Below are 17,242 nucleotides of genomic sequence, written 5' to 3' on the forward strand. Positions count from 1 at the left end.
TCAAGAATCCACGAACCTCTTTGTGTAGACCATCAGCGAGCCCGTGGGATATGCCCAGCGAATATTTCTCTTCCTTCTTCTCAGCCAGTCAAGAAGACGAAGGAAGTCGTTCCTGCTCTTAGACCCCCGCACTCCTTTCAGTAGCCATATGACTGATTTCCTGTACATCTCAAACCGCCACAAAATGGATTTGTATTTATCCATGCCGAGGACTTTAGGGTTGCGCGCGATTTCGTACAGAATGTACTGCTGATACTGGTTGAACGTCACGAGGTCCGCGCGTGTCCCGACGTCTCTCTCGAACTTTCCGCCAATAGGAGCGAGGTTTATTCTGATGACGTAGTCGTGACCATCTATCGCCGCCCCGCATTTGCTGTCCGTCAATATCCCAGAGTTCCCCACGATTGCGCATGAGCGCTGAGCTTTCATCGTTTCCGTCCATCCCCGCCTCGCGTTGGCAGTCGCATTCCTGTCGAAGGTGTAGTATCTCATCGGTGTTTTCAACTTGTAAATTTGCAAGGCTTTTTGCAATTTGATGTATTTTGACACGTGGCGCCTGTGGTAAGACAATCCGAAAAGAACTAGTTGAGACGTGGTTAGACACTTGCTTTGAAACACGACCGATACGTGTACTTGTTTACTCCGACCCAGTAAATGACTGAATTACGTGTTGTTTATAAGGAAAATAGAGACATTATCAGGGTGAAAATGCTTTTGATACCAGCGGTAATGTATAAATCACGTTAATCACTCATTACATTGCACTTCCATTTAAGGACCCATCATTTAGAATCATCAACATTGTATTACAGTATTATGCAGCTGTAGTATATTGCTCATAAAGCTCATAAAGTCTCCACGAGGAAGCTCATGGTGATTTTTTTTTCTGATGTTTTGTAAAATATATCTTTAGAATATCATTTGGCAGGGTTTTTTTTGTGTTAAGTATGATGATGGATGTGTAATATTCATACTTGTGTACTATTAGTGAAAATTTGGTATTTTTGTGCAATATATTCATATTTGATTGTGATTTCTTACATGGATGTTATGTTAGCCCAATGTGTTCAATTTAATTTGGAGGTATTTATATGTCATTGCAATGTATTTTAGCCTTCGGGCTACGAATTTGCAAGTTTTTACCAAATTTACCATTTTAGCAGTGGCGTATCTAGGGGGGGGGGGGGCAAGGGGGGCACGTGCCCCGGGCGCCACTCCCCGGGGGCGCACAAAAACGAAGAAGAAGAAGAAAAAAAAGGGAAAAAAAACGAAGAAGAAGAAAAAAAAAGAAAAGAAAAAAAAAGAGAAGAAGAAGAAGAAGAAGAAGAAGAAAAAAACTCGCCCGGAAAAGGGGGGGGGGCAGAAAACCAAATCAAACAAGACAAAAAAAAAAAAAAATGATGCCGCCGACAAAATGACAATGTTTATTGTGTTCACACAAGAATTCCATGTTCTGTAAGTAAGCTGAAGTACAAAAATTTTCGGCTCGCTCGATGCGCTCGCTCGCCAAAATTTATATAAAAAAGAAGGTAAGAACAAAACGTGATGATGACATGGACAAAATGACAATGTCTATTGTGTTCACACATGTCACTTTATATTTAGCAGGCAAATGTTTCACGGAGCAGCGGCTGCCATTTCTTTCGTTCTGAAGCGATCGCCAATTGGATCAAAAGAAGGCGCCAACGGTTTCGAACATACGGGGGGGGGGGTTGGGGGCGCAGAAAAACCCCCAAACAACCCAAAACAAACAAGATAAGAACAAAACGTAATGATGACGCGGATATATACAAATTTCGGCTCACTCGCTCGTACTAATTTAGAGTATTTTTTAAAGTCTTCAGTTTGGGTCGTCACTATATCTCGTAAGAATTGTAAGATTTAATAAGCAAAAAGTGACAAGAATTTCATGTTTTGTAAGCTGAAATACAAAGTTTTTCGGCTCGCTCGCTGCGCTCGCTCGCGCCAAAATTTATCCCCAAAAAAGAGATAAGAACAAAACTTGATGACGCAGAAATATACAAATTTCGACTCACTCGCGCGTACTAATTTAGAGTATTTTTTAAAGTCCTCAGTTTGTTGGTATAAATCGTTATCGTCGTCACTATATCTTGATTAGAATAGTAAGATTTAATAAGCAAAAAATGACAAGAATTCCATGTTTTGTTAGCTGAAATACAAAAATTTTCGGCTCGCTCGCTGCGCTCGCTCGACAAAATTTATTTAAAAAAGAGATAAGAACAAATCGTGATGATGCCGCGGAAATATACACATTTCGGCTCACTCGCGCGTACTAATTTAGAGTATTTTTTAAAGTCCTCAGTTTGTTGGTATAAATCGTTATCGTCGTCACTATATCTTGATTAGAATAGTAAGATTTAATAAGCAAAAAATGACAAGAATTCCATGTTTTGTTAGCTGAAATACAAAAATTTTCGGCTCGCTCGCTGCGCTCGCTCGCCAAAATTTATTTAAAAAAGAGATAAGAACAAATCGTGATGATGCCGCGGAAATATACACATTTCGGCTCACTCGCGCGTACTAATTTAGAGTAGTTTTTCTAAGTCCTCAGTTTGTTGGTATTAATCGTTATCTATAAGGCCGTCACTATATCTTTATTAGAATTGTAAAATTTGATAAGCAAAAATTGACAAGAATTCCATGTTTTGTTAGCTGAAATACAAATTTTTCGGCTCGCTCGCTGCGCTCGCTCGCCAAAATGTATAAAAAAAGAGTTAAGAACAAATCGTGATGATGCCGCGGAAATATACAAATTTCAGCTCACTCGCGCTTACTAATTTAGAGTATTTTTTAAAGTCCTCAGTTTGTTGGTATAAATCGTTATCGTCGTCACTATATCTTGATTAGAATTGTAAGATTTAATAAGCAAAAAGTGACAAGAATTCCATGTTTTGTTAGCTGAAATACAAAAATTTTCGGCTCGCTCGCTGCGCTCGCTCGCCAAAATTTATCAACATTCATTACATTTAAATCACCCTCAAAAAGACCCCTTTTAAGTGCTTGAAAAAGTACATCATGTGGACTGTGTTTAAAGTCCCTACTGGGATGGGGTTGGGGTGGAACACTTTTTCAGAAATTAGGGGCGCAATTTTCGCGCTTGCCCCGGGCGCCGTTTTCCCTAGATACGCCACTGCATTTTAGTAATAATGATATTTCTAATAACTGTATACTGTCATCACTTCGTTTAATTTAGGTTCTAGGACAATTACCCCCTGGAAAATTACCCCAGACCCTTCCCCTTCCCCTAATCCTAATCCTGAACTTAATCCTAACCCAAACCCAAAATCTATCCATAAGGAAGGCTAAACCTAACCCTCATTTACACTCTAGGCCTCTAACCCTTGCACTAACCGATATTCAGCTTGGAGTACTCTCCCCTATTGTGGGGCGGGGGGGGGGGGGATTGTCCTGATATGATTGTTCCATTCTAGGAAGGACTAACAATACGTAGGCCCTCGTGCATGGTGTCTAAGAACCATTCTAAAATCAAATGGTAACGCAGAAGTTTTATTATCATTGAACGTGTTGAAAAGAGTCAACTTGAGCATTAATGAAAGAAGTTTCCCTTTGAGGCGCGCTACTTACATCTACAGATTAGTTCCTCTATTCCTCTATTTAAAGGAGACCGGATTATTTTCAACTATAAATTAGTTATAGTGAGGACAGAGTTTCAGAATTAGTAATAATTGGAATGAAAAATAAGAAATTTTTCAAAATTTAGAACAAATTGCAATGAGCAAGGATGATGACATGGCAGAGTCACCAAAAGAATGTAAGAGTTGGGGCTCAAGGAAGCAGAACAAAAGAAGAATGCATGCATAGATTATACACAGGTGAACTCACAAGCAAGCGGTATTGCAATGGAATTACACTGCTACATTTCTGAAATATGTGAACCTCCTATGTCATCATCCTTGTTCAATGTAATTTGTTTAAGGTTTTTCAAAGTATTGTTTTTCCGCTCAAGAACCACAATAAATTCCACAAATCTAGACATGGAGTTGTGGATTTATGTACTACATGATGTGAAATTATGAAAATCGTCTGGAATGACCCTTTAAGTCTCATTCTGCACCATAATACGATGTATACCTCATCATCAAAAGAGCGTAATTCGGGCGTTTCGCCCCGCTCCGATTTCCGTCCGCTTTTCGCATGGCCGACTTGACTGTGGTCGAGTTGACTTTCGTTGCTTGTTTGCCAGACTCCACGAGCCTATTGAGGACTTCACTGTGCCTAAGCGTGCCGTTGACGCAAATCGATGACGAATTTCCATTGTCTGCTTCCAGTCGTCTAAACTTGCCTGCGGTCTTAGGCGGGACCACTCCAGAATAGTCTGCAAAATGATTCAAGCGTGAAATGTGTTGTTTTATTTTCGTCAATCATTTACATTATAGAAGCGACCAAACGGATGTTTGCAAAACGCTTGTTCCGGCTCCTCTGTGAATGGGGACAAAAGGGGACAAAATAGATATAATATACTATAGTGTGAATTATCAATTTGCGAGAAACTTCAAGAAATGAATGTACCAATATAGTCAATAGGTTTTTATAGTCATTCTATTTTACTATAATTTTTCTGTTTTGTTCCCTCATTGAGTTTACGATCGTAAACTTCTTCGCTCTTTGATATTTGGGCATTTTAGACACCACAATGTATAGACCTCTTCTTCAGAACCATCGCGTACATTTTTAGCTCACCTGAGCCAAAGGCTCAAGTGAGCTATTGCGATCGCCCTTCGTCCGGCGTCCGTCGTGCGTCGTGCGTCGTGCGTCGTCCGTCGTGCGTCGTCCGTCGTCCGTCGTGCGTAAACTTTTTACATTTTCATCTTCTTCTTGAAAACCCCAAGACCGATTTTCATCAAACTTGGCAGGTAGCATCCCTAGGGGGTTAGGAAATCAATTTGTTAAAATGGGCACCATGACCCACCCAGGGGGCCCCCAGGGGGCCCAAACCCCCCAAAATTAAGGAATCTGTAAAAATCTTCTTCTCTAGAACCAGAAGTGATAGAGCTAAGTTAATACTATGAGTTAGTACATTGATGACTGTAGTTTCAAGTTTGTTCATGGCAGAATCAGGGGTGGTCCCCTTGGGACCCAGGGGAGGGGGGTGGGGAGGGGTTCTACTGGGGCCTAAATTATACATTTTCATCTTCTTCTTGAGAACCCCATGACCCATTTTCACCAAACTTGGCAGGTAGCATCCCTAGGGGGTTAGGAACTCAATTTGTTAGAATGGGCACCGTGCCCCACCCAGGGGGCCCCTAGGGGGCCCAAACCCCCCAAAATTAAGGAATCTGTAAAAATCTTCTTCTCTAGAACCAGAAGTGATAGAGCTAAGTTAATACTATGAGTTAGTACATTGATGACTGTAGTTTCAAGTTTGTTCATGGCAGAATCAGGGGTGGTCCCCTTGGGACCCAGGGGAGGGGGGTGGGGAGGGGTTCTACTGGGGCCTAAATTATACATTTTCATCTTCTTCTTGAGAACCCCATGACCCATTTTCACCAAACTTGGCAGGTAGCATCCCTAGGGGGTCAGGATCTCAATTTATCAAATGGGCACCATGCCCCACCCAGAGGGCCCCAGGGGCCCCAATCCTCCCAAATGAAGGAATCTTAAAAAATTTGGGCCCTTATTGTACATTTTCATCTTCTACTTGAGAATGCCTAGTCAAATTTTGGTCGAGCTGTGAATAATTTACATGAGTGACTGCGTGAAAGGTGAACTTGCGATACTCAGGTGAGCGCTAGACCCGCGGGTCTCTTGTTGTATTATGACGTTCTTTTTCAGGGTTTGCTTGTTTAATTTCTATTTGAGAAGATGGCTGAATAGCCCGTATTCAGCTGCGCTATAGCTGGTCTTCTAATTTGGTCTATTACTCAGTATTTAATTAGATTTGAGGCGGACCACTTTCCCGGGTTATGCACCCTGCTCTTTGCTTTGAATGAATTAAGAGGAATCTTTTACGTACATGAGTTTTGACTTTCTTGCACACGAGACCTCCATTGTATGTCCTATTAGAGAGACAGAGCGTTTTGCCTCTTACTTCTACTTACACATGTTAGAGGGGACGGTGTGATTAAACGCAATTGACGTTCCTTAGTTAGACTCGGGAATCGAACCCGGGTCCTTTGGACCTGGAGGCAGACGCGCTGTCATTGACTGAGCCAATTCACCGCCGTGAAGTATTCTGCAGTCCATGAGCAGGACTCTCTTTTCATTCATATCACACAGTACCAGTTCCAACCTCATAATGATTGTATAGTTGTGGTCCTGTAGGCGCAACTCAGAAGGGAACTCCAGCCTTGTCTTGTACCTACCATCGTCAGTTGATTGTACCAAGTTCATCATGTTAGTTTGTGTTGTATAGATGGGGAATGGATAACAAGTACAGACACATCACCTCTTATATTCATTCTTTCTTCTGCTGCTGATAATGAACAGAGCGACTAAAAAATGTCAACATTCTGTACGTGGGAACTTGGTTGTCCTCTCTCTCTCTCTCTCTCTCTCTCTCTTTCTCTCTATTTATTTATCAAACCATCTATTAATCTATATATCTCTTGAGTAAGAGAAGTGTATGATTACAGGAGACCCCCATAACGCTTGGCTGCAATTGAAGGTAGTTACAACAAGATGCTATGCATCACAAGACGGTATCAATCATGTATACGAGTTGGCAGACCACAGACCTTGAACAAAAGCATTTGCAGAAACCGGAATGCATAAACCATAAGTGAGCAAATCAATAAGCCTAAATGTTATTAATCTCCGTAGAACGAACGGCACCATACCCGGTAATTATACCCCCACCCACACATAGTGTGTAGGGGGGTATATAGGAATCACCCTGAGGTCGGGTGGCCGGTCGGTTGGCCGGTCGGTCGGTCGGTCGGTCGGGCGGGCGGGCGGTCGGGCGGTCGGGCGGTCGGTCCGTTGCAAAATCTTGTGGGTCGAACTCTTCTCTCAATTTTTGAGCAATTGACCCCAAATTTGGCATGTGTGACCGCTATCAAAGGTAGATGTGCAAGACACCTTTTTCGTTAGTATTGCATAATGCGTTGCCATGGCAACGGCATATTTTCGTAAAAACTTGTGGATCGAACTACTCTCTCATTTTTTGAGCAATTATCCCCAAATTTAGCATGTGTGACTGCTATCAAAGGGAGATGTGCAAGACACCTTTTTCGTTAGTATTGCATAATGAGTTGCCGTGGCAACGGCAAATTTTTAAAAAATCTAACAAAATGTTGTGGATCGAACTCCTCTCTCATTTTGTGAGCAATTGACCCCAAATTTGGCGTGTGTGACTGCTATCAAAGGTAGATGTGCAAGACACCTTTTTCATTAGTATCACATAATGCGTTGCCATGGCAACGGCATATTTTCATAAAAACTTGTGGATCGAACAACTTTGTCATTTTTTGAGCAATTAACTTCAAATTTGGCATGTGTGACCGCTATCACAGGCAGATGTGCGAGAGACCTTTTTCATGAGTATTTCATAATGCGTTGCCATGGCAACAGAAGATTTTCATAAAAATCTTGCAAAATGTTGTGGATTGCTCTACTCTCTTAGTTTTGTAGCAATTCAGTTTTAATTTGGGTTATGTGATCAATGTAATGTATATTTGTGCAAAACACATTTGATGTGTGTGGTAATGAATCTGTTGCCATGGTAACAGTATGTTTTTTTAACCAATCATACAAAAATGTGTTGATTAGCCTAACTCCTTCAGTTTTCAAGCATTTGGCTTAAAAATTGGCACATGTGACCACTGTTGTATGTAGATGTGCATACTTACTCTTTTGTCATTGTTGATCAATGTGTTGCCATGGTAACAGCATAGTTTGAATGAAAATCATACGAAAATATTGTGGATTCAGTTAACTCCCTCAGTCTTAGAGCATTTGACTTGAAATTTGGCACACATGACCACTATAGTATATAGATGTGCAAACTTAATCTTTCATGAGTGGTGAGCAATGCGTTGCCATGGTAACAGATTTTGTTTACCAAAACAAACACAAAAATATTGTGGATTCTGCTAACTTCCTTTAGTCTTCGAGCATTCAGCTAGAAATTTGGCACACATGACCACTGTGGTACGTAGATGTGCAAAGGTAATCTTTCGTCAGTGGTGATCAATGCGTTGCCATGGTAACAGCATATTTTTAATGAAAATCAGGCGAAAATATTATGGATTCAGTTAACTCCCTCAGTCTTTGAGCATTTGGCTTGAAATTTGGCATACCAATATGCAACCACTATAGCATATAGATGTGCAAACTTAATCTTTCGTCAGTGGTGAACAATGGGTTGCCATGGTAACAGCAGCTTTTCACTAAAATGCATACAAAAATATTGTGGATTCAGGTAACTACCTCAGTCTTTGAGCATTTAGTTTGAAATTTGGCACATCTGACCACTATAGTATGTAGATGAGCATACATAGTCGTTGGTCATTGTTGATCAATGTGTTGCCATGGTAACAGTATATTTTGAATGAATATCATGCAAAAATATTGTGGATTCAGTTAACTCCCCCCCCCCCCAGTCTTTGAGCATTTGGCTTGAAATTTGGCACATGTGACCACTATAGCATATAGATGTTCAAACTTAATCTGTCATTATTGTTGAACAATGCGTTGCCATGGTAACAACATTTTTTCACCAAAAAGCATGTGGATTCCGCCAACTCCCTCAGTCTTTGAGCATTTAGCTTGAAATTTGGCACACCTGACCACTACGGTACGTAGATGTGCAAACTTAATCTGTCATCATGGTTAATCATTGTGTTGCCATGGTAACAGCATAGTTTGAATGAAAATCGTATAAAAATATTGCGGATTCAGGTAACTCCCTCAGTCTTTGTGCATTTGGCTTGAAATTTGGCACATGCAACCATTGTAGTACAGAGATATGCAAACTTTGTATGTCATCGTTGAACAATGTGTTGCCATGGTAACAGTGTATTTTAAATGATAATGATACACTAATGTGAATTCAACTAAGTCCCTCATCCTATTACTTGTAGCATTTGGCTTGAAATTTGGCACATGTGACGGCTATAATAGTTGTGCAAACTTAATTTTTTTCATAATATCCAACACTGTGTTGCTATGGTTATACAATTTTTAATAAAAACCATAGAAATCATCAATTTATCTTGCTCACTCAGTTTTTGAGCACTTGACTTGGGATGTGGGACATTTGACTACCGGTAACAGTGAGCAATACATTTATTTACTGTTGGACAGTGCATTGCCATGGTATTTTTTTTTTCATTAAAAAGTAAAAAAAAAAAAAAAAAATCCTGGTTGAGCTAATTTCCTCAGTTGTGGGTGGGGGTATATTAATCACAATGAGTGATAGTTCTAGTTCTGTATACATTCCAAAAAGAACAGAACTAAAATTTCTCCAAAAGGGGATTACTCGTGCAAGAATAAAAAAGAGCACTTTTCATATGAAAAAGGGGAGAGGAAAAAAAGAGCACGCACAATAGCAACATGTGTTGTTCATGAATTTCAGACGTGATTTCTCACGAGCCTGAATTCATTGAACCGAAATTCATTGAACCGAGTGATAGTAGACCAGCCAAACCTCAAAAAAGGCTCTAGATAAGGATTCGACGGCATTTTTTGTTAATGCTCCGTTCTCATACTGAAAGTCTTGCAAAAATACTAAGGAATAGCGTACGGCCGGATGTCACGCGCGTTTTTGCCGAAAAATGTCATTTTTAGCACAAAATTCAGATGCATGTCAAAAATCACGATTTTTATTTTTTGCTTGCATTCAATTGATATTTGAAAGATCATGAGTTTCAATTGTCCCTTTTAATGAAATTGCAATTTAAATGTGTTTCCTTAGCAATTTAAAAAGTCATTTTGTACAGCCATATATGGGGCTCTCAAATGTTTGGGTGTTGTTTTCTCGAAATAATATTCACAGATTAATTAACGTTCTGCAAAGTTTGCTTTTCCAAGCTAATTAGATGATCTTCCAAAAGTAATTTAATGTTTTATAAAACTACAAGTGCTTCTTTAATTGAATGTGTCAATATTATTTCTAGTTTTCTTGAAGAAATCTTTACTTTTAATCAAAACTCTGAACTTGCAGGAACTCAGAAAATGCATTTTCGAGCATTTTCCAATAGCCCCGCGCAGCTTGTGTGCGCGCGAATACTTAATACGTGTGCGTACGTCTACCCCTACGAGCTAGCTAGCTACAGGTGAAATCTCTCGCGCGAGAGCTGCATGTTTCGGTCGTTGAGTTGGAAACGTGGTGACTGGAAAAGGGACTATTTCCTTCGAATGTAAGTAACTTAGTAATTAAATACATCGTTCTTTATTGCACTGCATAACGAAACTTAAAAATCTGTTTTGATCTAACAGTTAGATATACAACTTTGATCTGAGACTTGGCTAATATCAAGGTTCAAGCGCTAGTACTACGTAAGGCCGATGTCTTTAATTACTGTATTTCGCACCGATCCCGTGGGCGCGGGCATGCCTACCAACCCCCGGGCCGCCACCCGAGCGTGCCGGCGGTGCTTGTTAGTAGAACACCGATTATTCCGTAAAGCACGTCTTGACGCGGTGCGAAAAGAGGCCTAACAAACATTAGGTATACGTCTAGATTTAGGTGTCTTGTTCGTTCGATCTAGGTTTGTAATCTATGGCCTCATCACATGCAGTTGGACTGAATCCTCGTCTACTGTCAGGTCTAATCTATCTAACGGTTACACTCTCTCTAACTGTTAATACTAACGTTAGTGTTAGACATTCTAGCTAGTAGGGGTAGTGTTACTCTAAGTCTAACGTTAGTGTTAGTGTTAGAATGTACGGCTACGCCTGTTATTAATTATGCCAAAACAATTTAATCGGGCTAGGCCCTATGATAGTATAATCACAATGAACTTAACACCTAACGTTAGCACATTAGCAGTTGTATAACGTGGACAGTACAGGCCCACTACTACTAACGTTACTGCGCTGGTTAGATATATTTGTAGGGCTAGAGCCAGGTCCAGGGCAAGGGGCTGTAGTCTATACAGAAGGTGTAGATGTAGATCTACCAACGTTTAAAGTCTAATATACTAGACCTGCAATATAAAATCTAGGGCCGGGGTCTGAAGCATAAATAGCTGGCGTCTGGAATTAGGATCTGGGTCTAACCTTATTCAAGATCTGGGCCACTGATTCTACCTAACGTTAGAGGTTTCTAGTAACCTACGACTCATATCTAGGCAGTTTTGTTGTAAAGACCCAGCTTACTAGGCCTAGCTAGACCTAAGTTTAGACATCTAGAGGTTCTAAAATCTATGCATAATAATTATATTATATATGTAGGCTAACTTTGATCAAAAAGTTCATGTTAGATCTAACATTAGAAGATCCTAACATTAGCTCTAACGTGAATTAGCTAGACTAATATTAGTCTCTAGAGCAGAGGTCTAAGGTTGATTCCACTCTTTCTGGTATTTGTAGACCTGTGGGTTCAGAAAAAGAGTCTAGGATTTAGGCCTAGGTGTGTTATATATAATCGAGTCTACAACCAAGTGATCTTGCCATTCGAATATGCCCGAAAGAGAGAGAGAGAGAAAGTGTTCAGTCCTGACTGCCAACCTCTCCTAAACTGTGAATCATTTACATGTACTCTTCCAGTTTACAAGTAGATCTAGTCAAAGAGGAACTATTTAGAAATGTCTTTACTCATAAGTACCAAGTTCTTATGTTAATGTCTCAAAGAATAAAGGTTCCTTTGAAAAAAAAAGAAGTAAATATTACATTTTTAATGGATCATTTATACCGACCCACTGAAACCTAAATATCTTCCTTCTTCTTTTTTAACTTTTTAAAAAGCTTTTAAAAAAATATCATCTTAATAAAAGAGATATATTTTTAGTTATAATTGATTTGCATGGGGAACAAAGAAAATTATGTCAATGTCAAGATGCCTTTTCAAAACAATCAAATTTCAAATTGATTTTATTTTTTGTTCACTGTTAGCTTATAAGGCTCTGCTTTAAAGATGAAAAAAATTATTTGAGTCATGTTGATTTCTGTTTTCAGCTAGATGTACCAACAAGTGGACAGACTGAGTCTTGTCTTCAAACTTCACCAAAGAGAGAGACATAGGCCTATCCTGACTTGCCAAAATCTAATTGTAAAGACTGAGCTCTTTCTACCTGCAACAAAGTGCAGAACAACCAGAAGGTAAGAAACGGTAAATGTCTTAAATAGCGGTCTAATTTGAAATATCTTTTAAATACTAACTTACTAAGTGTTTGATTATCAAATGTATCACTTCAGTGCCCAGTTGAAAATAATGCCAAATCTAAATACATTGAGTATCAAATATTCCTATTCCATTTGAATAAATTGTAACAAGCATGTTTTCACTTTGACAGTTGCATTACAATGCAGTGTACAAGTACTTTGCAAACAAAGAGAGGAGAATAATCTTATACACGTGTATCTCCATTTATATAAGAAGGGGAGCAAATCTCTGATCAAATGTGTATTCTTGTTTTCTTGTAAATTCATTGCATGTTCTATTGTAGAGGATCATATGAAAGAACGGTATTCTATCTACTGAAGATGAGATCATATAAAAATCAAACATAAATGTAATCAAGTAAGATATTATATGTAATGAAATATTTCTCAACCATGTCAATTGGCACAAGTGTTCAATGTGTGCACAGATGAAAATACGTCTGTAGTAACAAATCAATTAACTTTCCATTGTTATTATGTTGCGTTAAGTATGACGTAAGGGTGATATGCTGTGATGTATTGTTCTTTATTTTTATCAAGGTGTCAGCAACAAATGGACATGCTGAGTTTGAGATCACATCCACTAGAGTGAGGGGGAGATAGAAAGATGTCTTGACTGCGATGTGAATGCCCTTTCCAGCTCACAAGTAAGTGTCAACCATTTGAAATTAGGAATATCATCTCATGAATACAAACCGATTTATGCAAGGAAATCATATCCTAATCCACATACAAATGAGAGCATGATACAATCAAATATTTGTGTACAGGAATTACAGGTGTCAAGATGACTTCCATCCTACATAATTCATTGTCAGTAAGATGTGGCTTTAGAGCATCAAAGATGATGATAACAATGACATGATTAATGTATTACATGTAAGACAAATTAATGTTGACAGTGACCTGAAGATCCAAAATCTCTATACTAAGTGATTCATGAGATCGTGATGATTAATTCTAATTCATGATGAATGTGTTTGTTTTTTTGTTGCAGTATGATTATTCTGTTTCACTCATAAAAATGATAACTTATTTAAGTTTTTGTTAATTGTATTTTCGACCAGAATTAGCACAAAGTGGACAAAATGGACCCTGCAAACCACAGCCAACTACGGACAAGAGAGAGAGAAAAAAAGAAAGAGACAGATGTCCTGACTACCAACTTCTAATCTGTGCATCCTGTACTCTATTTCGAAAGGAAATATGGGAGGTAAGCAATAATACATGTAAAATGTAAACCCCAAATATGTTGGAATATTTTGTCAAGCCTTTGACATTTTGACCAAATTTTTGACTGTCGATCGTTCATTGGGCAGAAAATTAACGCATGTTTTGCTAAATGAATGCAGTACTGCATATGCATGTAGTCAATCACTCCAACAACGAAGATTTACATGAATTAACGCTGATTATCTTTTTTTAGCCTCTGTCAAAGATGGTTGCAGGAGTTTTTATGTTGTTGCAGTCATCCATTCACACGCACATCTGTCCTATTCTCATCTTGCAATAACTTAACATTTACTCAGCAGATCATCTTCATCTTTGGTTTTATACAAACGAAATGATTACCTGCTGAGCCTTGTACAAGTAGCATTTTAGTTATTGTTGTGATTTTGCTGCTGATTGTAAATTACAGGGAAACCCTGATTTTTATTGACTGTAGAGCATTGCTACCATGACATTATATTTACCTTCGGATGGCAAAGTTACCATAACCTCTAAGCAATTTGACTTTGATTAGTTATGAGGGTATTGATGTGAAAGGTCACGGGGACATTGTATGCACGAAAGTGTTGAATGTATCAAGTTGCAGTATCAGGCAAGCACTACCTTGAAATTCTTCTGAATGGAATAAAAAGCTTAATGGAAAGAATTGGATATTTGGATCATGAAAGTTTCCTACATTTTATATTTCATCGTGTACTCGCGGTTAAATTGCTGCAATTAGGATCTACTGTATAAAATAATATACTTTACAGTTTCAAGGAAACACTACATTATAGAGGAAATCAAGTAACCGTATGTCTTTATTAGCGTATATGTCACTGTGTCTTCACCAAAGATTAAAATGCCCATGTCACTTTCTTCATCAAGTAAAGACAGATACACCATTCTTTCTCTCTCTCTCCCTCTCTCTCTCTCTGTCTCTCTCCAGAAACAACCCTGCCAGGCTATCCGGTCCGCATCCAGATTCCGTATGAAGGATGTCATCAGAACCTGAACTTACATGTGGAATGCATCCATCTAAACTTCTCAAATATAATCACAATGTGCTTTCAGGACTATTATAGAAGTTGAATATATAAAAGACATGTGTATATATTAGAAATTTCTACTAATCCAGATTAAATGCTTCTTTTCTAATCTTTTGTTTTCTTTTTTTTTTCCTTAGTGATGAAGTAAAACAAGGCCTGATATCAAAATGTGCACAACACTGCTTGGCAAAGAGCATTTACAATATGATTTGATATAGATCTACTTCTAATTTTGATGGCAGCATTAAAGGGATGAGGGATGGTCTACTTTTGGTTGAGATGGGGGCTGAGATGGAGATTTTGTAAAATAATGAGAACCCTGTAATGAAATATTAAAGAGAAAACAATACCAAGAGGAATTCCAAATTTATTTGTTAAAAATTGGTTTTGAAAAGGCTGAGATGTACAAAAACAAAGAGGTCCTAATAAAGGTGGTACCCACTTCTAATTATTATCATTCTGTGTCACTTTTTAAAAAAATTTCTTGGCCGTTTCAAAACCAAGAACTTTAATCAAACAAACTTCAAATTACTCTAAGAATTTGATGCTCTTTCATATTTCACAAGTTGTTTTTATTTGCTTGCAAAAAGTTAAAGTCTGAATCTCCATCTCAACCAAAACTATACCATGCCTTTGAGACTCAGAGTTACAAGCCGCATACTAGTACAATGTAGTTCATGGAAATTGATCCTGTTATTTCCTTTGAAGCCCAAACGCCAACATTTTAATCCTGTCAGATTGGAATGTCTTTTGTTTTTGTTTTTAAGGGGGGGCAACAAAAGGGAAGTAAACTTTGCCTTTCTTCATCAGATGGAGGAAAATATGTGACATGTTAGTCAGAAAAAAAAAGAAAACTGCACGTTGAAGTGCTTAAAAAGAGAAAATTTCACAAAGTAACAGTTGGTGAATCTGAAGGGAAATAGCAAAGAGCATGTTTTTTTCTTTTCTAGTTTAAGATATAAAAGAATAGTATGTAGCTTAAAGGAACGAACATAAGTGAAATCTTTCAATCCAAACGCCAAGTACAAGAAGTAGTGAAAAGAAAATGTACTGGTCAAGATGTATGCTTTGCCAGGTTTCTTTCACATGTGCCATAATTGTCATGATGTTGGTAATACTGTAATATATGTTAGCTATTCAGGGCCCCAGCAATGTATTCTGGTACTTGGAATAAGGGAAAGTATTAGAGGGAAACATTACCCATGCATTTTGGAGAGGTGATCTTTTTTTCTTCACTGAGAGACGAGTATTCAGTACAGATATCTTATCACACTGGTCTGCAGAACACAAAAATAATATCAGACTAAAAGTAGATTTTTAAAAATTTGGCAGTCACCATTCTAATTTAGTTGTACATTGACGAAAATTCAATGCAACAGCGTACAGTCATAATTAGCTAGGATATGTAACCACAAATTGTTAAAAAGATAGAGATATTGAAATATTGCTTAAAGAGAACATTTTGTTTTTCTAACTGGTGTAACGTTTGTGATGCTGGACACATTCAATTATTAGTTCAATAGTTTATTTATTTCCATCATCACAAAGAAAAGAAAAGAAAAAGTTGACATAATCCAAAGTGATACAATTTTTTTTTCATTTCTCTTACACTCGTCCGATAAAGGATTTTTTTTCAATACAATATAAATTATACACGAATGATGTCGTAAAAAAGAAACAATGCACTTTGTCATGGCAACAAAAATAGTAAATAATCACAATGATGGAAAACAGTGTTCCACTAAAAAAGCCACGCTTGTAAAACGTGGAACACTGGAACAAAACAACAGCACCAATTTGTTATACCAATAAGACATATTCATTTTAAATTCTTCTGTATACTATTGTACATTTTACTCATTGATATAATGATGTTGATACTATGAACAATACTTACTAGGATTTTAGGATGCAAACGTATAAACTATATAGCATATCACATTTGTGGCACAGACACTATGGGGCCAGGTGTGCCAGGAAAATTGAACGGAAAGGAAGATATGCAATCGGCCACAAAAAAAAAACATAACGACGACAACAACAACAACAATAACACAATACACAGAAACAACAGAATTTGAGGAAATGCACTCAGACAGATACTGGACAACGAAGAACGAGGAAAAAGGAGCAGGGAAGAATAGAGAAGGAAAAGGAGAGGGATGGAAAAGGTCTGTGGACACACTACAAAATCTCAAGGAAAAGTGAAACATGACGGGTTTTTTCATTGAACAGAATTAACTGGTATATCTAGAAAACAAATATTTTTTGAGTTTATACTTAAATGTAATTAACTTCACAGATTCTTTTAGATCATTATCTAAGCTATTCCAGAATCTGGGTCCGGTATAAACAAATGTATTTTGAGTGTGTACAGTTCTAACTAAGGGAAGATGAAATTCTTTAGATTGTCTAGTGGGATAGTTATGTACGTGGCTGTTACGGTGAAATAAAGAATAAAATATTTTGGGCAGATGATTGCAGTTGTAATTAAACATAAATTGACCAAGTTGAAACAAATACAACTCTTTTATTTTCAGAATTTTGTGCTCAAGGAAAAGCTTGTCAGTATGTGCTCGGATATGAAGGTTAAAAACGATTCTGAGCGCCATCTTTTGCAGAAGAAAAAGCTTATCTAACAATGTCGAATATGTATTCCCCCAAGCAAGAATTCCGTA

The 17,242-nt window shown here is 38.1% G+C and overlaps 1 protein-coding gene and 1 long non-coding RNA gene across 3 annotated transcripts; one reads left to right on the top strand and one right to left on the bottom strand.

The window, feature by feature from the left end:
* Positions 1-492, bottom strand: LOC139741693 (alpha-2,8-sialyltransferase 8B-like). The gene has a single exon (XM_071652274.1). It carries the CDS (start codon positions 490-492, stop codon positions 1-3), a length of 492 nt encoding a protein of 163 aa, XP_071508375.1.
* Positions 493-10,299: 9,807 nt separating this feature from the next.
* LOC139741715 (uncharacterized) lies at positions 10,300-14,647 on the top strand. 2 transcript variants are annotated; one of them, XR_011711636.1, is made up of 5 exons: positions 10,300-10,340; positions 12,100-12,243; positions 12,847-12,953; positions 13,374-13,519; positions 14,465-14,647. It is a non-coding gene; the product is annotated as an uncharacterized lncRNA (long non-coding RNA). The 2 variants fall into 2 exon arrangements; XR_011711635.1 differs by lacking the exon at positions 10,300-10,340 and having other exon boundaries at positions 12,010-12,243.
* The last annotated feature ends 2,595 nt before the right edge of the window (positions 14,648-17,242 follow it).

The sequence above is a fragment of the Diadema antillarum genome, unplaced genomic scaffold, assembly GCF_040938485.1.
Source record: "Diadema antillarum isolate AM-2024a unplaced genomic scaffold, OU_Dant_1.0 seq00000946_RagTag, whole genome shotgun sequence".
Taxonomy (NCBI): Eukaryota; Metazoa; Echinodermata; class Echinoidea; order Diadematoida; family Diadematidae; genus Diadema; species Diadema antillarum.